We start from the raw sequence: 27,823 nt of genomic DNA, 5'->3' as shown, positions 1-27,823 counted from the left end.
GAGTTTTAGTATTGCAACAGTAATTTCAGGTTCAGTTACAAAGACAGACAAAAAATTAAGAAGACAGAGAACACATTCCATTTTGTTAGGTAATCAATTCAAATACCTCTATGATGAAAATAGCTACTAAAGAAGATTGGTACTGAACTGAACAAGAATAAATTAAAGGGAGTTAGAAATGTTAGATGTTTGAAAAGGAATGGTGTCAGCACAATACAGCTGCTGAAATTTGGGAAGTACTTGGGCTTTACAGAAACATGGATAATAAGTAATGAGGACATGAAAGATGATATAGTCACCTGAACAGACATCTCAGAAAAGGAGGATTTGTTAGTGGATACCAGCTCTATAAACTATTTCAAAAACAGTTCCTGTAAGAATATTTGTGAAAGAAGGGGATAAAGAAGAGCTGCAGAGTCATGAAAAACAGAGGATGATATAAAAGTGAAAAACTGAGAAAAATAAAAAAGTAAACATAATGAAAAGGCTCTTGCAAGGTAAGGCTGAAAAGCTTCTATATGAGACTGAGAAAAAAGAGCCACAAAGCAGATCACAGAGTTGGGGGAAATTTCCAAATCATGAAATACAAAGGCAACCTATCATTACTGTTAAAAATTAGACTCAGCTGTTCCAAGGACTATATGGTTAGGAAGGCTCAAAAGGTAGCAAATCGGAAGACAAGAATAACTTTTTCAAGATTAGATTTTTCAGAAGAATCTATCATCTGCTGTAGAAAGTCATGTTGAGAAAATCTGAACCCCTTTGATTATTCAAAAAAAAAAGGAGACCTGAAAAATAACCAAAAAACAAAACGCCATGAAAACGTATTTCCTTTAACTTACTATGGACTCATTTAAAGAGGAAACACCAAGCAGGAAGTACACCATTTACTTAAAAAAATTGAACCAATGGTATCAAAACTGCAGCTGGCAAAAATTCCAGAGGGTTGAAATGATTCAGCGATTATGAAGACTTTACAAGTCTAATAGTTATTTTTATCACTTCCAAAAGTATAAATAACACTCACATTACCTACTCCATTTTACTTATCCAAATCAGGTTTGATATGAAACTTATATTTGATAGTATATGACTGTAAGCATATTGGACTCATAAACACAGTGTGACTGGAAAATTTACAAAATCTATAACATGCGTGCCATGTGAGTGAGATCTAATAAGGGCAATTGGACAAGCAGGCATTGAAACACCAGTCTAAGAAAGAAAAGGGAAAAGCCAGAGATCAGTTCCTACAGCAGATCAACTAAAAAAGGCAGTAATATAAAAAATCAAACAAGCACTTCCTGTCTGAAAGGTCAAAAAAAGGACCAAAAAAAAAAAAAAATCCTGCAGGAAACCTGTATAATCCTTCTGGACTTGCAGTGTAAGAATGGCATCCATAAAGGCCAGTATATTAACTGTTGTGAGCTTGTCAAGAAAATGTTAAGAAAATGGGTCTCTCAGGAACAAGATTAAGATTATTTAATGTTTTCCTGTCATTTTCTACCTACAGACCCTTTCAAAAATGGAAAAGCATTAATTCTTTCACAATTGTCTAGTGGGAGAGATCCTTCTTGCTATTTCTGATGATATTTTTTCTTCAATAACTTTTATCTACGATATACAAAAATTCAGTTCAAAATCCATCTCTCTCTAAAAGAAGTTTGGTAACTGAGTACAGGAGGGTGAAATTTCACTTCCCTCCCCAGGAATAGTACATGAGGTGAATATGATGAAGATTCAAAAAGGACATGCAGATTACCAGGAAATAATTATCGGCACTAAGACAAAATGGAAAGAAAAAAAAAATCATCTACTCTCCTTAGACTTAACTTTCTGTAGAGCACTTGGCCATGGATTTGACGTGGGTCTGCTGTGGTGACATAGCAGCAATTTCAGTAGGAGTTTTTTCCTTTTTCCTTTTTTTTAAAGTCCTCAAATAATTTGAGAACTGTGGCATTAGTCCTGCGTTGGGCAGGAGGTTAGAGCTGATACCCTCTCAAGGACTCTTCCAATCAATATTTCCAAGACTCACTCAAGCTGTTCAATTTATTTTGAACTCACATAAAGCTTTTGCATCTACAACATACTGTGCTAAAGCAGTTCATAGCTTCAAAAATGCGTGCTTGACCTGTGTGTCTCAGTAACTTTATCTGCCAATTTATATTTCTAATAGGACAAAAGATGATTGCCAATAAGTTTGCATTTTCAGGAAAAAAAACCCTAAACTTTGGATATATTCATTAGAAAATATATGAGTAAATATTTAATAGGACAGTTATACAAATTTGAGAAAACACTTTAATCTCATATCTGTTTTTGAAGTCTCCATCATCTGCCCCAAATTTGGGATCCCTCTTTGAAGAATACAAACTAAAAGCAGTAAGAAGGAGTTTAAAATGAAGCTATAGAATCTCTAAAGGATGTGAAAGAGCAAGTTTAAAGTTTGGAACTTCATATTAAGTTTATATTGAATAGTATTATTTTAGCAGTTGGCATACGTGTAGCAAAGTAACCAACTTTAGATTCTTTTCCTCCATTATTTGATATATTCTTTAAATTATTATTGAATAAGAATCAATTATGCAAGGAATCAAAATGTCAAGCTCAGCTGTAGCAATAAATGATATTATTCTGGATTTTAAACTTACATTTCTCCTGTAAATTTTGTGATGGATAGATGGGACAGACTAGAAAAAGAATGAGATAATGCAATTTGGATTTTTGCACTGATGTGCAGGGAATACATCTGAATTCATAGATCACAGTACCATTCTGTTTCTGTGGAATCAACTGAAAAGTCATATATATTAAATTTTAGAAAAAAATATTCTCCAAGTTTTACATTTTTGTGCCATATTAACCTATTCTGTCCACACCTGCAACCAAAAAAATTTGACAGAGGTCACCATTTTCTGGCACAGAAAAAAAAAAGAGCCACAACCAGAAATACCAAATATCAGCTCATAAAGTCTGTCCCTATCAAAGAATTAATTTAATATTATGATACATTTTAATGCTAGTGAAAATAAATAAACAAAAAGTATTGCAGCACATATATTATATTCTCCATCTGCCCTCGTGGCCAAGAAGACCAATGGTATCCTGGGGTGCATTAAGAAGAGCATGGCCAGCAGGTCGAGGGAGGTTCTCCTCCCCCTCTACTCTGCCCTGGTGAGGCCACATCTGGAGTTCTGTGTCCAGTTCTGGGCTCCCCAGTTCAAGAAAGACAGGAAGCTACTGGAGAGAGTCCAGCGGAGGGCTACGAAGACGATTGGGGGACTGCGACATCTCTCGTATGAGGAAAGGCTGAGAGAGCTGGGGCTGTTTAGCCTGGAGAAGACTGAGAGAGGATCTCATCCATGCTCATAAATATCTAAAGGATGGGTATCAAGAGGATGGGGCCAGACTTTTTTCAGTTGTGCCGAGTGACAGGACAAGAAGGAACAGGCACAAACTGGAACACAGGACGTTCCATCTGCATATGAGGAAAAACTTTTTTACTTTGAGGGTGACAGAGCTGCCCAGAGAGGCTGTGGAGTCTCCTTGTCTGGAGATATTCAAAACCTGCCTGGGCATGATCCTCTGCAACATGCTCTAGGTGATCCTGCTCTAGCAGGGGGATTGGACTACACGATCTCCAGAGGTCCCTTCCATCCCCTACCAATCTGTGATTCTCTGATTCTCTGATATCTAAGTTTTCAAAACTTAGGGTCAAGAAAAATCCTTACCATGTGTTGAACAAACTAAAGTGATGACTAAATTTCAGTTGCAGAGGATTTCCCAACACTCTGGGCATCATTAGTGATTCTGTTTAAACAGTTCTTAAGGTGTCGCCTTTTTCCCACAAAAAGGTAACACTTTAAAGTCATTCCTCCAAAGAAAATAACTATAAATTAATTTATAATACAAAATGACAGAAGAAATTATCATCGGTTATAATGTAACTGAACTCATTGGTATAATAAATTGTCTTTAACATAAACTTCATATGCTTCCTTCTCTCAAAGGAATCTGTATTTTTAAGACTATACTAGCATCTTTGTGACTGTCGAACAGCATTCACTGCTTTGTTGTGATCCAAGTTTGGTCTGAGTCTCATCTTTAAATATCTTGCTGGACTACACTAGAGAGATAGATAGAGATAGACTCATTCATTCATTTTATGAAGCCAGAACTTTGGGATGGTGGTGGAGGAGCATGTTTGCTTCATAATAAAATACTTATCCAAGTATAATTCAGTTTTGCTATGTTTATTCCACTATAAACAAAGAAAGAAAAAAGTCTCCAAAACCCAACAATTAAAAAAGATACAAGACCACATGAAAAGTTTTTCTCTGCATCTATTACAACTTTATATTCCCCAGTGGCATTGATTCTATAATTGGACACTCATGTGGAAAAGATGTGGATTTTACTGTATGACAGGTAACGCAAAATAAGCCATTGGAAATTCCAGAAGAACGAACACTAGTACATCTAAAATTTCAAGAAGCTTCTAGGGAATGGAAGTTTTCTTACTGAGGTAAAATATCTTTTCCAGTACAGGGAAAGCTGGCAGCTATTAGTAAGTCTTCCTGACTTTATTTCAACCTGCAAAGGCCTGTTATGCTGAAATAGACGTCTAGCCTTTAAAACTTCAAAATACAGCCATAGGGAATTTTCATATTAGAAAAAATATCCAAAAGGGTGAACATGCAGTGTCCAGTCCCAAAGAATGCAATGAAATGCTGCAACTTGTCTTAGGGCTTGCATTACAGATTTTCTAGGTTTGTGTAAGAACATACGAACGTGCTGAGCGAGCAGGTAGAGTTTATAATCAGAACAGGAGGGAAATTGCAACAAAATGCTTCCAAACCTATACCTTCACATCTGGAGAAAGCTAAAGAGAAGTGACAAGAACATGCTCTTCTCTAAAATAGATTAAATTGTAATGAAATTAGATTTTGATTGATCTTGATAAAGACCTAAACCCTTCTCCAAAATACTGTATTTTAAAATTAAGGTATTGTAACTGGGATTTTCACTTCCTTATCAGAAAGGGAAAAAAGACAAGCTCAAAGTAAAGATTTTTCCTACATTATACAGTGAGTGACTTTAAGAAAGGAAAAGGAAAAGTGTGCTATTTTTCCTTGTCAGGTATAAGACAATCTGGAAAAGATTTTCCATAGTACTGTACTTTTTCAGCTAAATGCAAGCATTTTCCTTCAATGTCTTATTTGTTTATTTTAAAGAATTAGTAGCATTCTTACTTTGCAAGCTTATAAAGTAATTGAGCAACCCTTATGATAATGGCAAGAATTGAAATCTGGTTAACTTTAAAAGGTGCTGAAATTTTTAGTTTGCTTTTGTTCTTTGTAAGACCTTTCAATGTATCAAGTTTTCAACTAGAGATAAATGACATATGTATTACTAATATTTACCAGTCCTGTTCTTTACAAGTAGAAATCTCACCATTCACATTCATAAGACCTTTAACAAGCCTTAGATAGTAAACCACCTTATTTACCCCTAATATGTGTAAGATGAGTACAACCAAAAGAGTACTTGTTCCCTTTTTCAAATCCTGTCAATAAAGTGGCTAGAAATTGTGCACGTGTGTGTGTATGTATGTCCCCCCACTATTTCCAAATACAATGTTTTAGCATTATAGAGGCTGCCACAAAATCGTGGAAAGGCTCAATCTTTTGAAAGGAAACTAGTCCTTTCTGGGTTGTTTCTGAGAGCTACGCTCCAAATAGAGTGTATTAAGGAGGTTTTGCACTAAATGGGGTTTAATTAGAGAAGATTATCCAGAATAGATTGTTTTTATCTTGAAAGAAACTGAACCATGAAAATTCAAATATTTACTTGAAAGGAATAGTTCAAGGACAGCTTTTGAGCATAAATCTGAGGTGGCAGTGAATCCATTGAGAAGCCTATGCTTTCAGAAACTATTACTGCTCTGCAATCTAACCTGTTAGAGAAACCGGGAAGCAAGCATGCTGCCCTTAAAATCAGCAGGATTTTAGACTGTTCCTAGAATCTGCTCTCAATGGAAAGAGCATCAGTTAAGTACTAGTTTGTTGGGGTTTTGTGGGTTTTTTTCATTTTTTCTTTGTAAAAAGGTTGGTTCCATACTAATGTCAAGAAGTGATCAAAACAAAGATCAATTAAAAAAAAAAAGAAAAAAAAAGAGTTCAGTTTGATCTGAAAATGCATTCTTTGGTGAATGGTGAAAAATACTTCCTCACCAAAATAAACATCCCTGCCCCACAAAAGTACAACCCATAAGACCAAGAGCATAATAAGGTATCTGTTACATCTTCTGTTTATCTTGTTTTGAACAAAAGTTTATTCACCTCTTTCGTTCACCAAAAATATCATTAAACTGAACACATCTTTTCACTTTCACTTTTTTTACTTCCAGTGGATCTTGTATATGTAAGCCATGTTCTTTCACTGAGATACATTTGAAATGTCCTACTTATTTATTCTTTTCCATTATGATGGGATTGGATTACATTACATTTTTAAGCATTAAATAGCACATTCATGGTTTTTGATAGAAAAGCTCCTCACAGATAATTTGAGGATTTTTTTTTAAAAAAGAAAAGAAAAAATCAGTGATTTTAGTGAGAAATTAGGGGGAAAAACCACTTAAACCCAGAACATATTGATTTTGATATCTTGTATATCTTCTATCCTCTTGTTCCGTAGTTTGAATGCCTTCTTTCATTTTCTCATAAATTCATGTGAAACAGGAAAGCTTGATAGTCACATCATCACAATGTATAGTGAAAAATAATGTTAAATTATATCCTAATAGTTTGGCCTAAAAAGAAACACGAGGGCATGAGCATAATCATATCTTCTTCCAGGTACTGCTCCTCACAGAAGTTTAACTAGAATGATCTTGCAGGTAGGTCTTTCAGTGGTCACTTGCAGAGACAACACTAGAAAGGGACTTGCAGATTCTCTGTCAAAGGCTTTTGCTATCAAGCCATATTTCTGAGGTTAAAAACCAAAACTCTGGCCTAAGCAATAATTCTAGAAAGCATGACAGTTAAGAAACACAATTAATTTATTTTTATTTCTCTGAAAATATCGAGAAATCATTCTTTGTCAGGTAATGTCAGAAATGACATTCCATATAAAATTAGTAATAAAACTTTCTCTGATTTGCATTGAACTTTTTTCTCAGAAATAGAGAAATAGACTATAATAACTAACTGAGAAATTATAATAACTAACTGACTGCCAGCTGGCACATTTACTTGGGGTGTCACTGTCAGTTCTATGTTCTGCTTGATTACAGGGAGAAAAGACATAACAAAACAAAAAAGTTACAAGAAGTTATGCAAAAGAATGAGGTAACATAATTTTGTAAAATCTTTGCTTGTCCCTCAAATTACTATAGCACTTATTATCTTCAAATGTTAGGAAGTATGCTGTGTGATACATAAAATACAAAATATGTAAAAAGGAAAACTGAATGTAATAAACCCAATTAATTTAAAAATTATCTATCTCCCTCTTATTTATTTCTTCATTTTCTCTTTCCTCACTTAGGTGTTTTGAAGGGATTTCTAAACATGATGATGTTGTGAAATTAGCATATGATATAAAACAGGAACATAGCTTTAGATCTATTCCGTTAATAGTCTAAAATTTGTCTATATGTCAAATATATAGTATGTGATGAAATGAATGTTAAACAGTTGAGAAGGAAACAATTCAGAAACTTAGATAGATAACAGATTAAAATTAATTCAAAACATTTTCAAGAGGTGATTACATATGTGTCTCTACTCATACAATACATCAACCACTGCTGTTACTGACAGTAGGAGTCATGTATGTTCACTGAGAAAAATACATAGAGTGTTTTGAAAGAGTATTGTGAACATTTTTTTTCTTACAAGATAAGGAATTTGAATGATAGTTGAGAATGGAGGAGGAAAGTGGAATAAAATTTGAGATTAGGTAAAATAGAAGAAGGTGGAATAGATCACTGGCAGCATATAATTTGAAAAAAACAGCAAGGAATGAAATGTAAGAATTTGCTAGAAACAAAGAATAACTTCTTAGTTCTGATTTTATTTTATTTTTTTATTACAGTAATATGATACACTACCAATTTGGTATGTGTCAAAATTAAAAAAAAAAAATATTCTGAAGACTACTAGGGAAATACACCTGCATGTATCAAACTTCTGGGTTCTGGAAAAACATAAGGTAGTGTTGTGGTTTAACCTGGCAGGCACCTAAAACAACCACACAGCCCTTGGCTCACTGCCCCACCCCTCTCCAGGGGCATGAGGGAGAGAATCAAAAAGAAAAAGAAAAAAAAAGAGAAAGCTTGTGGGTTGAGATAAAGACAGTTTAATAAGACAGAAAAGGAAGACAATAAAAAAAAATAAGAATAAAAATAAGAACAATAGAATATATGAAACAAGTGATGCACAGCACAATTGCTCACCAACCGAAGCCAATACTCAGCTAATTCTCAAGCCAAACTGCCTCCCAGCCCACCTTCCAGTTATATACTGAGCATGATGTCATATGGTATGGAATATCTCTTTGGCCAGTTTGGGTCAGCTGTCCTGGCTGTGTCCCCTCCCAGCTTCTTGGACAGCCTCCGCCTTCTCATTGGCAGGTCAGCATGAAAAGCTGAAAAGTTCTTGACTACTTGGCAACAACTAAAACCATCAGGGTGTCATCAACATTATTCTCATACTAAATCCAAAACACAGCGCTACAGCACCTACTAGAAAGAAAATTAACTCTATCCCTGCTGAAATCAGGACATGTAGAAAATGCAACATTCTCTATTAGATTCCATGAATATTTCTATAATAATACCTGAAACCTCTTCTATGAGGCTTTATTGTTCTTTTTATGTTGCATTCAATTTTGCTTTGTCCTTCACAAAAACCTCCAGTACCACGTGTATGCCTAATATTTGTAAATCTAATACAGTATTTACATGAGAAAACTATTTTAACTTACCTTCAGTCCAAATTTTGCCAGATTATTAGACATATATGCTCTCTTCCCAGCAGGCATTTAACTTCTTTGCATACTCAGTACACACTATATGGCACTACATCATTTACTACAGAATTCCATTTTACTTTTTACTTTTAGCTCAACAACAGCAATAAATTCTTAACATATACATTTTCCAAGTTCAGTACTAGAGAAATGATACAATGGTAGGGTTTATATTTTACCTAAAATCTGAGCCTATCCGTTTTCCATTTTCTGGTTCTCCAGGATCTGGACACAAATTGGATGCCTGTTTAATACCTCCCTCATTTACTGCAAAAAAACAAACAAACAACAAAATAAACCAAAATAAACAAAAAAAAGCTAAAATAATACAGTTTTGAAGAGATACAGAGTTCAGCAATTAACAAATATTAAAAAGTACATTATCTGCATTTTAGGTCTTTTAAAACAGATTTTCTTCAGAGTATGATCACCCATATAATCTCTAGTCTCAATGCATAAGCTTCTCCTCCTTATAACAAGCAAAGTATGTATTTTCTGGTTTGTTTGTTTTGTTTTCAAAAAAATAACACAAGTTTTTTATAAGTTGTACTAATCAGCCATTTTGTTTGCTTGTAATATTATTGAACGCATATGGAAATGTTAGTACTATTCCTTTACAAACATTAACATTTAAAGGAGTGTTCATCGAGTTTAGGGCTCGAAGAGTTTACTCTGAACATAATCTAATAAATGTCATCTCCACTAAGAGCTGACCTTTTCTCCTTGAATTATAATAAAACTTGAGCATAGGCTCATGCTGAGAGAATTGCCCTTAATCATTACTGAAAATGCAGATATCCCCGAAATATGGAGATCTGAAGGTAAACTCAAAATGCCAGTTTGATTTGCATACATTTATCTTACAATAAACTAAAATGGATCTTCAGAGAGAAACTTCCTGTGAACCTTTCAGTGTGTTTTTCCAGAAATTTGTATGTAGTGATCTAGCCCTCAGCCTATTCAACTACCTCTTCACTCATTTTTCCAATGCATTATATACTTTCTCATAATTCTTACAGTTTGCAAAAGTATATCTTACAAAAAGACTTTTAGGCCAAAATAATTCTAATAATTTTTGTATTTAATTTTTGGAGTTCATTGTACCAGGAGACAGCAGTTCCCCCAAAAAAATTATTGAAGGAGGTTGGTCTGCTATCACTTGGCAAATTAATAGCCCCACAGAAGAGTACTTTTTTCAAAAATACAACTTGACATGAAACCAAGACATTTATACTACACAGAAAGATTTTCACCTTTATTCATCTTTATTTCTGAGGAACTAGACCAACAGATTTGCAGTATTAGATTTTAACTTTCCTTTAAAGAAAAAGTTTGCATATAAATGGGCTAATCACATTACATCATTGTAAATTGAATGTACCCTAATTAAAAAAAAAAAAGAAAAAGTAGTTTCTAATTATATTTCTAAAGGATGTTCATTAAATTTCAGCTTTTAATGAAGGACAGTAACATTCGGAATACTTGGGGCTTTCCCCTTCCTTGAAATTTGTCTTCTTACACACACAGAAAGGGAAGAAGGTCTTCTGAGGAAGTCAAAGGCCAAATGAAAATGTTGCACAGGGTTAAAAGGAAAACATCTCAACTTAGCACATTGCTCAAAAACCCAATCAAACTCAGCCCATGTCAACTGGAACCACAGTATTTATCCTCCTCTGGCCCGAAAGAGCTGTACCATGTCCAAGGCTTTTCTAACAGCAAGCAAAGGCAACCTCTGTTCATCTGCATCTCTCTGCTCAGGTGACTTTTTGGCCAGGAGGGCTCTTCCTTAGAACCCATCCATATTACCAGTTTCAATCTTTTCGTCCCCCAATACTTGTAGGTGTGATGAAAGCATATTATCTATAAAACCCCAAGTTCCTGCTAGTCTTGGAGTATGTATCTCTCTGACAATTACAATTCCATAAAGTGCATTTCACAAAGCCATCCAGGAGGAACTTGCTGGATGAGTGTTTAGAACAAACTCTCTCTTTGAAATATCTAGGTCCTTTTCTATAGCTCCAAAGCCTATATCGAGACATAAGAAATTCAGAATCATCGTAAGTAGTCTGTATATACAGAAAAGACCTTAAAACTTTGGGTAGACAGTTAGGATTCACTGAGCAATTCAGGAAAGGAAAGGAAGTATACCTGAAAACAAGTAGGGAAAAAGACACCTCAGTTTTGTGACAGTCTGTTAACTTTTCTGACATTAAACATATGTTAAAACTATAGTTAGAAAATTATACATGATGCCTGATACTTATATGAAAGAAATTAAAAAATGGCACCATTTGGGGGCTATATCATGTGTCTATGCACACAGAATAAATTCTTTGCTATAAAAAAAATAAAGTAAAAATATTTTTTAAACAGAACTATTTCTATTTATTGTAATTCCTGTTTTAATATTTCAAATATTTTGGTTTTGTATGCTATATTTCCCCATACACAGGTACTGGATTTCAAAGCACAAGGATTATCATATACTTCAATTTCTACCAAAAATGGACGTTTCAAAATCCTATTTTTTTGACTTATTTATATAAAGTTCCACTCTTAAAAATACTTATGAAATGGAATTTAAAATTAGAAAATATGGATTTATTAATATTCATAAATACAAATATAAAGGCTTATGTTAAAGAAAATCAATAAAATAATTACAGTGACAAAACTGAAATATGACATATACCACAGTAAAAATTCAGAAGAAAAAGTTATAAATAGAAGTCATTAAACTGATTACTAATTTGATCTCAAATCAGAAATGCATTTAAACAGAAACTTAAATCCGTTCTGATTTCTGTTAAGCATTTAGGAAAAATGAATGTACATTTTATTATTTTTGTATTGATGTTATTTCTCCAGACATAATGCTTGATTTTTCAGTCAACTGAAATACAGCTCCACGTAGTTCCCCACATATCTGTCTATCTATATTTGTTTGTTTTACACTGCAGATAACCATATGACAATAAGCAATGAAAGAGTTTCCTGTAGTAAATTAAAGGCTCCTCTAGGGAAAACATTCATTCATGCTCTGGTCATGAAACTGGGAGCAAGAAATTCCAGAGTTCTATTCCAGATTGAATTAGGTCCCTCAATGATTTTTGTTGTTGTTGTTAATCTTAACACTTGCAAAATGAAGTTGATGTATATTCGTTTCAAAGTGTGTCATCATATCAAATATTATCATTTTGGCTTTATTATGCGCAAATCACCTGTGCATTAATGTTGAATGTTATATACCTGCCACATTTTTTAAAAAAAAAAAAAGTAAAATAGGGAAAAGACATACACATGAGAAATGTTACATGATAATTTCTAAAGACATTGCTAACACAAGGCATAATGTAAAATGGGTATTCACTTATCCTTATCGTATTTCCACTAATAGTTGAATGATGCTCATTCTTTTTTTAAAGGACCCTAGCTGTCATTGTAATAGAAGTAGAGATCCACCTGAGGCCACATGGGGAATTTTATCTAAAGTCAACAGCTAAATACATAGGCTTTTCATGAAATACTGACTCTTCAATTTCCTTCAGCTAACAAAGTGACTAGCTAACCAAATGCTAGATTACAATATAAAATCTTAGCTATCTATTTATGACAAGATATTAGTCACTAAATGTACAAATCATCAAGGTTTTCACCTTCACTGGTTATTGACTCTTATAGGTAATCTACTCCACATAACCAATAAAAACATGATACAAAAGTTTTCAGCTTTACGTAGAATATCATAACATATGACATTATATGAAGATTTTCAAAAATATATTGATAAATTTTATCACTAATTTCATAACAATCAGCTTTAGCTATCACAAGTGTCTGACACGTCGCTATAAATATGCAATTCCTATTAATGTTTATATGGTGGAATATTTAATGATTTGTGCAAAATAAATTTATAGAGAAACAATCGGTCTTATCAGCCATTATACTATTCTCATGTGTAACTATAAAAGCACAGATGGATCATCGGAGACCTCAGTGATGAACTTATAAACACTACTGTAATTATCTTACTGTTATTTCTTATATAATCACTCTAATTTCTAGTCACCTGATATGCATAAAAAGAATACTTGTTTTTAAAAGACTTGATACAAAGTTTTCAAATAAACCAGAAATGCCTTATGGAACTATTTAGGTGATGCAGTTTACAGAAAAGTTGAATATGGCAATATGCTACATTATAAAAACTGAGCAGAAGTGTGTTTTGCTTTATTTTTCTGACTTGGTAAACATTGAAGGGTCTTGCTGCTTGAAGATACCTTTTCATAAAAAAATAATGTCTAATATGTTGATAGTTTAAAATCTAAAACTGAAAAATGTATTAAAAGTCATGTCAATGTGCCCTGCTAAATTCTGGAAACTGAATCCATCACTGACACTTTAAACAAAAAAAAATAGTGCAAATGTTTCCAACCTAAGGACCTTCAAAAGGCAAGTCCTTTCACTCCTGTGAAGAATAATGAAATGTAGTATAAGCAGACATAGGCTAAGCATTTAGTCCATCTTTATTTTAACCACTTACTTCAAAATATTTAAAATGCGGTTCTAGTCCAAAAAGGAACTCTATAAAAATGGCACGTTCTTTTGCAAAAGATATCCTCGTTAATGTATTTAGAGTCATATCTGTTCAATTTATGTTACAAAGTTGCCCAACTTCTCCTTATAAGTTAATCAGGACTCGGTCCTGTAAGATGCTGAGCACTTTTTTTCTATTTTCTGTAATTAAAATTGAAGGCACTAAGCATCTCCAGAATTTTTAAAACTACAATTAGTTAATCAGTTCAAAATGTCAAAGTTAATGAAGAAAAAAAAATTCAGAAAGTGACCTCATGTGTGTTGCTTAAAAAAAAAAAAAATGTGGTTGCACATTTGTAAAAGAGGATAGGCTTTGGTTTGTATAGCCTTTTGCTGCTAGTACTAATTTTCAATTAAAATAATGTATCTCCTGTTCACAACTAAGATTTCAGCTGACACCTGGAAGGCTGAATATTTATTTCTTTGCAAATACTGCAAATTTAATGTGAAATTACTGACAAAAAACCCACACGTCTTTCTACAATGCCAGATTTATAGAAAGCCTGCCTTTAGAGTAGAACCATATTTAAAAATTCACCATGCAGACTGGAGAAACAGATTTAAGTCAGTTATATTATCAGAAATAGGTGAACAATTTTGAAAACACACAAACAACACAGACAGCACAAACTTCACTCTTGCACTAGAAAAAAGTAACAAAAAAGGAGTACACTCACAGATAGAAAACTTGTTGCTGTTGTCTTTCCCTGGAAACAATTTAAATCCTCTAGATTTAAAATCTATGGCCTTTTTCACTAGTTAAAAAAAAAACAAAACAAAAACATGTATCAGGCAATACAGTCTAAAATATTTCATTTCATTTGACAAATGTTATCATGGAAGTATATACAAATTAGAGTACTGGCTACCTAACAAGCTCATATTGTGTACCTTTGGTGGAAAACAATTTACAAAAACAAGTATTGAGACCAATTTGTACACCTGACGAAGGAAAGAAGTAAGATTTGTAACTTAATTTTTCTCCCATGTAACCAAGAAAAAAAATTATGGGCAAAAATGTTTATTTCCACAGACCATATAGTTGTGTAAAACATTGTCACACATTTATGGAACCTGGAAAATTAAAAGAATGATAGATATGTTTCCTCTAAAACACAGTTGATTCTCATGTGGTGTTTCTTCTGTGCTAAGAAACAGTAGTGCTTATCCCCCGCTCCCTCCATTTAAAAAACAACAAAAAAAAAAAAAGTGGAAAGAACTAGAGAATACTATCACATCTGCCAACTGAAAAGTCAGTAACTTTTTAAAAAAAGGTACTTTGAAATTTTTTAAACAGCTTATTTTTTGTGAAATTTTAATTCAATTATTCTTTCTAGTGATAGAGAATTTAAAAGGAAAAAAGAGTTGTCCGCAACATGTTATTGAAAGCACACTGAAATCAAATAAATATGCTCAGATCTCATTTCCATTAGCATCCAAGCAATACAGGACATCATATATTAATGCACATATATTCTGAAAAGGTTTAATTAGCAGTAGAAATGCCAACATCTTTTTTGTCAACATATTTTGCCTGTTTCTTCAGATTTTGAAATTTACATTAAAAGTCAGTATTACATTTGGAAAAAAAGACAAAACAGAGGCAACAGCTAAAAAATTACAATGTTTTAGTAGACAAAAAGTCTTTCTAAAAGTAATACACTGGAATACATTCTAAAAATCTATAGGCATCCAGATTACCTCCCCATTCCAAAATTATATCTCCACTAGTTTTCAAAATCTCCCTTAGCTATGATCCTAGCTTAAGTAAGAAAGTATAATTTTTATTCAGGAAATATTGAGATTTTATTGTCTGTGCTTCAACCACACAGACAAAACAGAAATATTTTGATCATAGAAAAAACACTGCATTATTAAATTAAGCATAGCAGGCTAATTTTCTGTTTTAACTACAGAGATTTGCATACCAAAAAAAAAAAAAAAACAAAACAGAAAATGCAGTCTACTGTTCTGCTGTTGATTCTGCAACTGATCCTCTTTCTAGCTTGAAAATTATTTGCAAAGTGTGAAAGGAAGGTAGTAGGTTCCCACCTCACGCCTAAACCCACAGCTGAACTATTTCTGTAAAAGTCCTTATTTCAGGCTGGGCTTATGATAAAGGCAGTTAATTCAGGCAAACCATGTGGCGTCAACATATTTTTGAAACAAAACAACTAATAACAACAGAGTAAACCCAAAATTTAACAGATATCAAAAGGTAAGAGAGAATGAAGCAAAAACAGCACAAGAAACTTTTTCTTTCAGTCATTAAAATAAGTGCCTCTTTTCTCCCATACACTCTGCCAGTGAGCAATGAACCATACATAAAAATGGACCTTCTAAAAAAAATTGACTTTTAAGTATAGGTTAATTTTAGGTACATTATACTCAAGTGACTTTAGAGCTTAGATATACTAAAAAAATATATATGGAAGAAGATGCTTTATGTCGGCTACAAGCAAATACTGCTGATGAAGACAGCAGAGATAAAAGGAACTATGTCTAAGAGAAGCTAACGTGAGAAGACAAACAGTATATCATCAAAGAAATTTTCAGCACCCGTTAACTTATTATACAAAATCAATGAATAGTCAAAGAAACCCTTACATGAGGCATAAATAACAAAGCAGCAAAATACTATTGATGGGGTTTTTATAAATAAAAGTAATCATTACTACACACAAGAGCAAAACAAGATTCAGGAGAAAATAGCGTACTACAAAGACAATTTATAGGATAGATATAGGACATTATGACAAATATTTTTACACTTCTGATGGAAGAGACTATACTTCCTTCTAAATACATGGAGGCTTTTATCTCAAGAGGCAAAACATAAATTTCCTGGTGTATCATCATAATATAACCTATAAGCATTGCTAATGTTTCTGGGAAATACATTATTTCCAGGAGCACAATGTATCTGTTGCCGCAAAATATTTTTACTTATTTACTTATTTATTTATTTATTAACCTCTAATACCAGAAGCCATCCCTCCCTCCAAAATAAATTGAAGTCCATAAGCAATTCTATCCTCAGTGGAACTCATGGACTCAAAAACTGTACCTTCACACAGTAGAGCCATACTGGAATAACTGTAATGGTCTCTCATTATTGTGTGATATTTCTAAGATGCTATTTCTACATAAATATGAATGTAGGAGTATAGCTGTAAGCTTCTTCTGGCCTTCTCTGAGCATCAGTGTAGAATAACTCCTTATGAAACAGAAGACAGGCCTAGCTATTCTTCCAACATCTAAGTAAAATGGGAATGGGCTTGAATACATGATCTCAGGGGCTGGGACGGGTTTAAATACTCACATTAGGGTGATGTTTGTCCTTTATTTTCAGAAATCATCATAGCAACATATTAAAGAAGGAAGACTGGTTTGAGGGTTTTTGTTTCTTTGTACTCATCCTCAGACACCTGAATGGCATATCCATAGTTTATGTACACAAGAAACAGAGTTCACAAGATCTAAGGTGGAGCTGAAAATAGTTACAAGAGTTTCTTGGTGAAAACATTGAAAAAAATCTGATATTTTTATACCTATTTGCATCACCTTGCCAAGGCTATTAAATACCACTAGGGAAGCGAGCAACTCAAGGTCTCTGAAGCAACTTTACACTACAAGAGAAGAATTTTACTTTTAACCGGGTTTTGTATGTTGATTTATTGAAGAAGCTTCTGAATACACTGTGAAGGAGTAATTATAGAAATATGTTTGGTCCAAACATGCCATTCCGTACACAAAACACAATAAATATATTCTTTAATACTTGCTAAACTAGGCATTATTTTGCACATGCCAATGTGGAAACCAGTGAGGAAAATTATAACTATTCAAAAACAGTTTTAGCAGACACCTGACAGTAAGTACTGAAAGTGGATTTCACTTTTCAGAAGTCTCAGAAGACAGATTCATGCCAGCAAACAGTGCAGTTCTACACATCTAAGTGTGTTGGGTTTGCGTGGCAGGGTTTTGGTAGCGGGGGGGCTACAGGGGTGGCTTCTGTGAGAAGCTGCTAGAAGCTTCCCCTGTGTCTGATAGAGCCAATGCCAGCCGGCTCTAAGACGGGCCCGCCGCTGGCCAAGGCCAAGCCAATCAGCGCCTCTGTGATAACATATTTAAGAAGAAGAAAAACACTTAGAGAGGGAGAGCTTTTGCAGCCGGAGAGAGGAGTGAGAAGATGTAAGAAACTCTGCAGACACCAAGGTCAGTGCAGATGGAGGGGCAGGAGGAGCTCCAGGCGCCGGAGCAGAGATCCCCCTGCAGCCCGTGGTGAAGGCCATGGTGAAGCAGGCTGTCCCCCTGCAGCCCATGGAGGAAGGATGAGGGGGTGTAGCGATTGCACCTGCAGCCCGTGGAGGACCCCACGCCGGAGCAGGTGGAGGCACCTGAAGGAGGCTGTGGCCCGTGGGAAGCCCACGCTGGAGCAAGTTCCAGGCCGGACCGGTGGACCCGTGAAGAGGGGAGCCCACGCCAGGGCAGGTTTGCTGGCAGGACTTGTGACCCCGTGGGGGACCCCACGCTGGAGCAGTTTGCTCCCGAAGGTCTGCACCCCGTGAGAGGGACTCCATGCTGGAGCAGGGGAACGATGAGAGGAGTCCTCCCCCTGAGGATGAAGAAGCGGCAGAAACACCGTGAGATGAACTGACCGTAACCCCCATTCCCTGTCCCCCTGTGCCGCTGAGGGGGGGAAGGTTGAAGCCGGGAGTGAAGTTGATCCCGGGAAGATGGGAGGGGTGGGGGGAAGTGTTTTAAGAGTTGATTTTATTTCTCATTGCTCTACTCTGTTTTGCCTAGTAATAAATTAGATGAATTCCCTCTCTAAGTTCGGTCTGTTTTGCTCGTGACAACAATTAGTGAGTGATCTCTCCCTGTCCTTATCTCGACCTGCAAGCATTTTGTTATGCCTTTTCTCCCGTCTAGTGAATAAGGGGAGTGAGAGAGTGGCTCTGGTGGGCACCTGGCCTCCAGCCAGGGTCAACCCACCACACTAAGCTAGTCCACAAAGAGAAATAGACACTTTAAGGGCTCGATTCATCTGGCCTTAGATACCTGCTTTCTCATGAGATGCGTTTAAACTTTGATATGCCCATTTCTCTCAAGACAAATAGTTCAGATGTGATAATGCTACAAACAGCTAAATATGGTTAGACTAGTATGTTCTCATATTTCTGAACAGCCAAGAGCCACAGAAATAGACTAGTCAAAAAAAGAAGGATACCCCTGAGAAGGCATACTGGTGTAGATGGAAGCTAGTGATAAGATTCTCCAATGCTTTGGAGGTTAACATTGCATAAATTAAAATAGATGCGATCCCGAAGCCTCCTTTATGCCCTGTCTTTCAATCCATTTCAGAATCAATCAAAAATAAATCTGAAAAGTTAGATCAAAGAAATCAAACTGTTCAGAGACCAAACTTAATCAATTATATCTGCAGTAGAGTAAATCTTTGGTATCACTTTCATATCTTTTATTGTGTAATTGGAAAGACCATAAAAATCTATTTTAAAGATAATAAAAATTTATAAAAACCTATCTGATGTAACCATCTGTCCAGTGCCATAACGCAAGGAAAGGTTTAAAATTTTCTTTAATTCTACTTTAAATACATATGGCTTGTAGGTTGGTTTCTTTGTTTGTTTTAAATTTATAGATTTAAAAGTCAGCAAGTTTGTTTGTTTGGAATTTTTTTTTTTTTGAGGGGGAGGGGATAGGAATGCTACTGCACATCTCCTATCCAAATAAATCTCTGACAATCCTGAATGTATTTTTGATCATGTGACCTGATGAAACGTAAACAGTAGCATCAGAACTGTGTGACACCTCATTAGAGATTAGGTAAAAAAAACCCTGAAAACCTGAAAACTATTTAGGCATCCACCTAGGAGCTTATGTTCAACACTGCTCATGCTTATTCTCCTGTTCAAATGGCTTTAATACAAAACAGAAGATTACAATCTTTGTAACTTTTTCCAAAGTTAGAAGACCCAATGTTTTCTGCAACTGTGAAAGATGGAACTGAACATTTTATTGAGGAGGGAAGGATATGAACAGTCCTGGTAATGGAAGAAGTCTAGGTAAGAAGCTTTGCATGACAGATGGGTAGGCTAATATTCAGCCAATAGACAGAGCAGACTCATGTACATTTTTCAAGTAGTAAATTTATATGTAAATTGAATTATGTTCAGAATAATTTTGTTGAAGTTTTTGACCAAAATGGTCTGTCATGTAAGATAAGGAAGATTCAAAGACTTGCTGACAAAGTTTTAGACTCATAGGAAAAATTACATTAATTATTTTTTATAAAAAGGTTGTGAAATTGTGCATACTCATATGCATACAGGCTACGTACAAACACTTGTGAGAGAGGGCTAATCTAGACAATGACTGCGCTCTACTCTTCAGGCTAGGTACTGCACTAAAAAAGGACCTCAGGTAAAAAGGAACATAGGTGCATATGTTTTAAGCATGTATATGATAAAAGAAACATGTAGATGTATAATTTCCCTGGCAACCTTGAATACAACAAGCTCTTAGACACTAGACATGAAATTAATTTTGAATGAAGAAAAGATTTCTCAGTTGGCACAATTCTGGCTTCATTGAAAAAGTATATCCTGAGACCCACATAAGACATAAATTTCAAGATGGAAACTTTGCTTCTACAATATGGAAGCATCAGAGTATATAGCCATAAAACACTGACAACCCACAAATTCATGTCTTTATTTCTGTACCAGCATTTCTGTAAAGAAATTGTCCAGCTTGCCTTGTCTCCATTTTGTAAACTTTTAAACCAAATATAAATCACATTTAAAATGCTGACTACCAAAACACCACCATTCTATGCAAAATAGGTACTCAGACTGGATTACTACAAGTAACTATACAGAGTATTAACCATGGAAAATTGAGCCTCTTCTGACCTTATATACTTCTCTCCTTGGGTGTAGCTCAAAGGAGTTCAAACACCAAAACAGCCCCTCCCCTCTCCTGAATGTTTCTTATGTTATATTCAGTACTGTTCAGCTAATGGAGATGGAGAACAGTATCGGATTATCAAAGCCATTATTTCAAGATTGCATATATAGCCCTCCTTAAATGACATTGCAAAAATATAATATTACATGAAAAAAGGCAGTGGATTGCTTATTTGACTGTACCTAAATGTTTATATTGCATATACAGAAATGCCTATATAACTATCTCTGGGAAAAAAGTGAAGGTTTTGTGCCCCCTCACAATCTCTGTATTCTTCTGTTTCTCATCTTTGACATTTATTTAAAGTCCACTGCAAAAGATTGTTTGACAATATCTGAAACAAAAATAACTGCTAAAAGAAATCTTGGTGTGAAAGTATTTGAGACAATATTGTCTCAAGATTTTCATTTTTCTCACAAGACTGAGAGAATTTGCATTCTTAAAATTCTTCCCACCACACTACTATGATTTAGAAAACAGAAATCAATTCCATTTGTTTACCTTGCATTGGGTCCAGATGTTAAGGAACACAAGTTGACATTAAAAACACCTGTAGATTCTGAATTACATGATATTCTGCAATAACTATGTTTGCTGAATTTATGTTATCCTAGAAATAATGAGTAATTAACTCATTAACTGCTTTCTGAAGAGACAGATGACATTTGTTTGGAATACAGTGTAGAACTGATTCTGACTGGTGCAGAACGAGTAATTCACTGATTGTTCAAGAACTTCAGTATCTGATGATGGCAGACTTTACTTGGAGCAGCTGCTGTTTCTAATGACAGAAACAGGAGCCTGATATACTCTGGACTTTTGACACTTGGTGCTGATGTGCAGATATGCCAAATAAATCATGCATGATATTTCCATTTCATCTTGGGCATGTCTATTTCATTGTATTTCCTCTAGAAGTTGATCTACATGCACAGGACATCCACAGCCTGAATACACTGAACTTACTACTCATGTACAGGTCAGTTCAATTTTTTTTTTTGCGTACACTACATGTTCACTACGCATGTGATGCAACGAGTTAACCAGAATTTCCAAACTCTGACAACACAAGTCCTAGATATCCGGATATCTTAGAGATCACCACTTCAAGGGATTGCACAAATGGGGTGGAGGTGAGGAGGAAGATATAGCAACCTATTTAGTTTTTAGGTAATGGCACTTTAGACTCCAGAAATTTACGTTAAAAATCTCTAACCCTAGTGATTACCCAAATAAACTTCACTATGACCAAACACACTGACTGATGTAGCACTATCTTCTAAAGCCTTTCTGCACCTTGAAAGTTGGAATTAGAGGACATGAATTTTCACCAGTTTTTGCAGCACAGTATCAACTGTATTAATGATTTGTCAAATACGAAGAGCCATTCAGAAGATGAACAGAATATGAAGTGGTGAACCATCCACTATTTTCATACTGTTTTTTGCTTTTTACAGGAGTCAATCTTAGTTTCTCTTTTACTATTCCTCCCCAATCCCTGCCCCTTTCCATCTTAGAGAATCATAGAATTGTTTTGGTTGGAAAAGACTTTTAAGGTCATCAAGTCCAACAGTTAACCTAACACTGCCAAGTCCACCACTAAACCATGTCCCTAAGCACCACATCTACAGGTCTTTTAAATACCTCCAGGGATGGTGACTCGACCACTTCCCTGGGCAGCCTGTTCCAGTGCTTGACAACCCTTTCGGTGCTGGAAGTGACCTTAAAGTGCTCTGATGAAAGCGGATTGCATAGAAGATTTACACTTCAAATTACTGCAGCTACTGCATTACTGTACTGAATTACTGCACTAAATACTACACTAACATATTGCATTAGTACAGCACATCATAAATATTTGTTTCTTGATCCTACAATATTATAAACATTATGTGGTGATGGACAATAAATATAATTACTAAAATAGTGAAAATGATTTTGTGACTCCTTGCTAAAAGTAGATATGTTTAAACAAAGTTACTGCTTATTATGATCTATTAAATAGATAAAACTATACTTTTTATTTCCTTTCAGGTATCTTAGTTTTGCTCACAAAAGGTTCTATTTTAGCATTACCCCACAGTCAGAAAGTTTTATTCAGAATGGAAGAAAATGTAAATGAGAATGAATGTAAAATTCTCTCCTTAAAATGAAACACTCTGATAATTTAACTAACATAATTGTATACTTTAATGAAACATGGCATAGGCATATGATTCTAACCTAATATGTGCATTTCGCATTTATATTAAAATTTAATGTATTTTGATTTTATTTTGATATGATGCATTTCCATTTTAATTGTGCAACTTCTCAGGTTCATTCTTTATCCATAGATGAAAACCTATGACAATTTCCAGAGAACAGTATGATATAAGCTATGTATAATTTATTATGCATTTGAAAATTCCTCATTGGGTTCTTATCTCAGTTAAAAATACACTGATGAGCAACATAATGGGAAAAAAAATACCCAAACACCCAACTCTTCTCTTGACTGAAAAGTATGATTAGCATGGAGCAGAACTGGAAGTTCAGATATTACTGTGCTATGTCATTTGTCAACAAAATTGTACATGGAACCCTCCCACTTCATAATATTTTCACTAAAATTGATACAAATATTTTAATTCCTTCGGTAAGTCTCAATTAATATAAAGAACAATTTTGTACAAAAAAGTAATGCAATAATGAGCCAAACTATGTAAAATCAGTCAGAAAATGTATTGATAAAACAAAATTATTTTTTATACAGGTTACATATACATATTATTATTCCATCTATCAGTATTGAATTAAGAAGGATAAAGAAATATAGTTAGTTTACACAGACGGTCATTAAAATGGTCAAAATTACAGTTTTTCCACTGTATTCTACATTCTATGTATCTCAAATTTCTCTAATTTGGAAAAAATAATTATTTAAAAGAAAGCAAGTATGGTTAACATGTATATTTTTAAAGTAATGTATAATTGCACTAATGATAAAATATTTTTCATATTCTAACTACAATGTATTTGATTTACACCAACATATTGTGGTCAAAATAAGAAAACCTGCAATACTGAGGGGAAAATGACACAACATGTCAGACGGCAAATTTCAATTATAGAAATAAACACATTTAGTAAAATGAAGAACACTTAAGAACTACAGGAACTACAAGAAAAATAAATAAAAGGAACAAGTTAGGAGGTTAAAACTGACAGGCAACTATAAGGAGCCATAATTCAATTAAAACATTAACACGACTCATTTCTTGAAATCAATATAATTGATTTCCTTTCTCCCCTTCTTCCTTCTAATGATACTGGACTTGACTATTGGATGAAAACTAGTCTCCTTTCCTATGACTTCTTTGAAGTGGGAAGATGTCAAGAAGCTTAGGTCATTATTATGATTATTTTCTCTAATAAAAATCTTTAAATTAATGAGTTGTTATAAAGTTCATCCACCAAACAGAACACTGTTGCACATATTAAACAGGCATTTCCAAAAGTATTATTAAATACTAAACAAATGTAGTTCAGTGATTAAATGGTTGAGTGCTCACTTACACCTGTGTTATGCTAAGCAGTGTGCACTTGCAGCCCAAGAGTCCAGAGGAGGGCCACGAAGCTGATCAGAGGGCTGGAGAGCTGAGGACAGGCTGAGAGAGTTGGGGTTGTTCAGCCTGGAGAAGAGAAGGCTCTGGGGAGATCTAATTGCGGCCTTCCAGTACCTGAACGGGCCTACAGGAAAGCTGGTGAGGGACTGTTTATCAGGGAGTGTAGTGACAGGACAAGGGGTAATGGGTTTAAGCTGAAGGAGGGTTGATTTAGATTAGATGTTAGAAAGAAATTCTTTCCTGTGAGGGTGGTGAGGCACTGGCACAGGTTGCCCAGAGAAGCTGTGGAGGCCCCCTCCCTGGAAGTGTTCAAGGCCAGGTTGGATGGGGCTTTGGGCAACCTGTTCTAGTGGAGGGTGTCCCTGCCCATGGCAGGGGGGTTGGAACTAGATGACCTTTGAGGTCCCTTCCAACCCAAACTATTCTATGATTCTATGATTCTAATAAGCATTTTTTTGAACTTTTAAAATTATTCTAAAAAAATAACTTTTAAAAATACACAAATCTTTGTATATACAAATATTCTTTTATATATATAAGAACATAAGAATCTTACTGCAAAATATATTGACTTTCTTCAGACTCCCATCTTTGTAGTTCTGGGTTTCACTCATAACAAAAATACCTGAGGACATATGCACATTGATTTCCTACTTGACTCTTAAAAATCTTTAACAGCACTTCAGAAAACTTCTCCTTCTCTGTTCCTCCTTTCCTCTTCCTGCTTCTAAGTAAACGTCAAAAAAATTAGGTTATATGAATATATTTTCTAACAAATCCTTAAAAAGTTTACATCAAATAATCCCAGTGCTCTATCATTCACTGAATCTTTCAAAAAAATCAAGATAATTAAATAACTTTCTCTTAAATCCTTTTGTTTTCTAAAGTTTCATTAGCATCTGATTTAATTTCTCACAAAAAAAATCTTAAAACTCTTTAAAGATCTTTAAAAAAATCTTCTTGCCTCCTACCATCTTAAATTCTCCTGTACCACACAGCAAAGAGAAACGCTTGTTTAATGGGGAACACCCAGTAGCAGGGTTTTTTCTCCCTGATTCATTTTTTCCTGGCTATTACTAAGATACTACATAAAAAGATATCAAAAAGCATAAGGTAAGGTGTAATAGATAAGTGTTCTTAAAGAACAAAGGGAAAAGGATAGAGAAATGATAAAGGTATTATAAGAAAGTCAGAAAAAAAGAAGAGATAAAAACATATAGAAAGAAACAAAATGCAGATATCAAAAATGAGTAAGATTTTGAAAATGAATAGCTAAGTAAAATCATCAAAGCATATATCTATACTTTAATCCTCAAACTGAGCAGATATGGTTAAAAATTTGGAAATGCTTGATGACATTTTTGCTCTTTAGAAGAACAGAAGTTCAGAAAAGTGAAAGGCGTTGGAATCTAAAGTTCGCTCGAAAATAAAGAAAAAAATTAAGATCCTAAGGAAAACATTGAGTCACTTTTTGAACTGCTACATGATGACTAGTGTCATTCATTAAGATTTCCTGGTACTATTTGAGTTCGATTAGTAATTTTTTTTCTCCAACCTTGATATCTCTGTTTCAGATTGATTTTCTTTTCTATATTTACTAATTATGAACTGTAGCAGTGGTCTTGTTACATTACTTGCACTTTGGACCCATTCGTGTCTATAGTATACAGCTCTTACTTTACAAATTCCTTATGGATATCATCTTAGAATGCAGGACTTCTTAATGGTATACTAAAATCAATTAAATCTTAAAAATAATTTCAATCTTTTTCTCCTTGTGACTTTCTTGATGTATATAGTTATATACCTGCCAATACTATAAATATTCTCTGTAAATATTCAGTTCATTGGAAAAAAAGCACAATACTTTATTCCTTCATTTTTCAGTATAAGAAATTATACCACTGTTCAATTGCCTCCACTGATCATGATTGCTCTATGTAGCCAAACTTTATGACTCTTCCTAGAAAAAGAAAAAAAGGATGGCTACTATGAATTGTTTATACTGAGCTTGTCTTATGTGATAGGAGTTAGTTCTTATTTATTTCTGGGGTGAAAGTCCAGGTTCATTACAATGAACAAAACTCCAATGACTTGATTGGAGATATTTCATTTTCAATCCACTTCTTACTCCTTCAGTAGAAGTAAGGTGTCTTTAAAAATTTTTACATTCACTTTGTAAAATTATTTAAACTCACTTTGTGGTCCTTTTAAAAAACCCAGAAGTGTAATATTATGTCAGCAAAAGTGAGAATCAAACTTGATTATCTTTGGTACTGATAGACCAAGGATTCTTCTCAATTATAAGAGAGAATAGAAATCTCTGATGTATCAATATCATCAGCTTTCACATTTATTTTATTCTTCCTTTACTTCTGTCTTAAGATTTATTGAGCAAATCCTTGTACTTCTTGTTCTCTATTGCCACTGAAACCAGAAGATTCCCATTATTCTCAGGGATATGTAATTAGGATGTATGTGTACTTCCATATTTAAATGAACAGAGAGTAGAGTAGAGTAGAGTAGAATAGAATAGAATAGAATAGAATAGAAATGGTTCAGTTGGAAGGGACCTACAATGATCACCTAGTGCAACTGCCTGACCGCTTCAGAGTTGACCAAAAGTTAAAGCATATTATTAAGGGAAAAGTCCAAATGCCTCTTAGCATTTGCACATGTGCCTCTTAGCACATCTTTAGACAGTACCAGCATGCTATAAAATCACTTACAAGAAAAAGTTCTAAAATATCTCTCATGATGTTTGCATATACTGAAATAAAAATTCTACAGCCTTAAGAAAGAAAAGATGCAGTCAATATGAACTATAAAACAATTCAATAGCACTAACATTACTAATCTCTGAATTCTTTGTGTATAGAAACACAGACAGTAGAAAAGATCAAAAATGTCAGATTATCCTCTACTAATGTAGTTATGATCACGCTAACAGTACTTAAATACTTGAATAGCAAATAAACAAGGGAAAATATCACATTTAATTTCCTTCCTGATTTCACATCTAAAGACGACAGATCATACTAGAAACTGTAATTGTAGTATCCACATGAAATGCTACTGAATGCTCGGCATTTGAAGCTTCTAGATTTAACTGAATGAAAGTCATAAGGGACCTCCTTTTTTTCCCCCTGCTTCTGAATAGAGGAAGGGATACACTTTCTTGAGTTTGAGCAATTGGTTTCATTAGAACTCAGGACCCAAAAGACACTGTGTTTCTCTTCCAGCTATCATATCTAAATATATTTTTCATTAGCCTATCAAGCTGCATCTTGAAAGTAAGCTTTTCACCCTTCATCTACTGCCTCCTTCTATCAGAAGGCTTCATCGTTCCAATAACAAGAACTCTTCTCGCTCCTCTCCCTAATGTATCTATTTATACATTATATACTCATTTGTCCTCATTTAAGTTCTCCACATACTGGCATTCACTTCCTGAAACATTTATCCTTTCATCCTGTCTTACATTTTCTTTTGTAAGGTGGGATGATCAGAACAATGTAACACCATTATAGTTCTTTTATTCATCTATTCAGTCTGAATTCTTTTTGATGAAGGAACTAGAATCAGGT

General features: G+C 34.4%; 1 protein-coding gene across 1 annotated transcript in view; it reads right to left on the bottom strand.

Moving 5' to 3' along the window:
* The window catches only part of CSMD3 (CUB and Sushi multiple domains 3), a 721,079-nt gene that overhangs the window by 429,887 nt on the left and 263,369 nt on the right, over positions 1-27,823 (bottom strand). The window contains exons 8-9 of the mRNA XM_054816701.1: positions 14,313-14,390; positions 9,216-9,303 (exon numbers count right to left, since the gene is read on the bottom strand). Of these exons, the coding sequence (XP_054672676.1) occupies positions 9,216-9,303; positions 14,313-14,390 (166 nt within the window). The remainder of the gene's footprint in view (positions 1-9,215; positions 9,304-14,312; positions 14,391-27,823) is intronic.

Source organism: Grus americana, chromosome 2, assembly GCF_028858705.1.
Source record: "Grus americana isolate bGruAme1 chromosome 2, bGruAme1.mat, whole genome shotgun sequence".
NCBI classification, from domain to species: Eukaryota; Metazoa; Chordata; class Aves; order Gruiformes; family Gruidae; genus Grus; species Grus americana.
The sequence above is the reverse complement of the archived record's forward strand: the minus strand, read 5'-3'. Positions and strand labels throughout refer to the sequence as shown.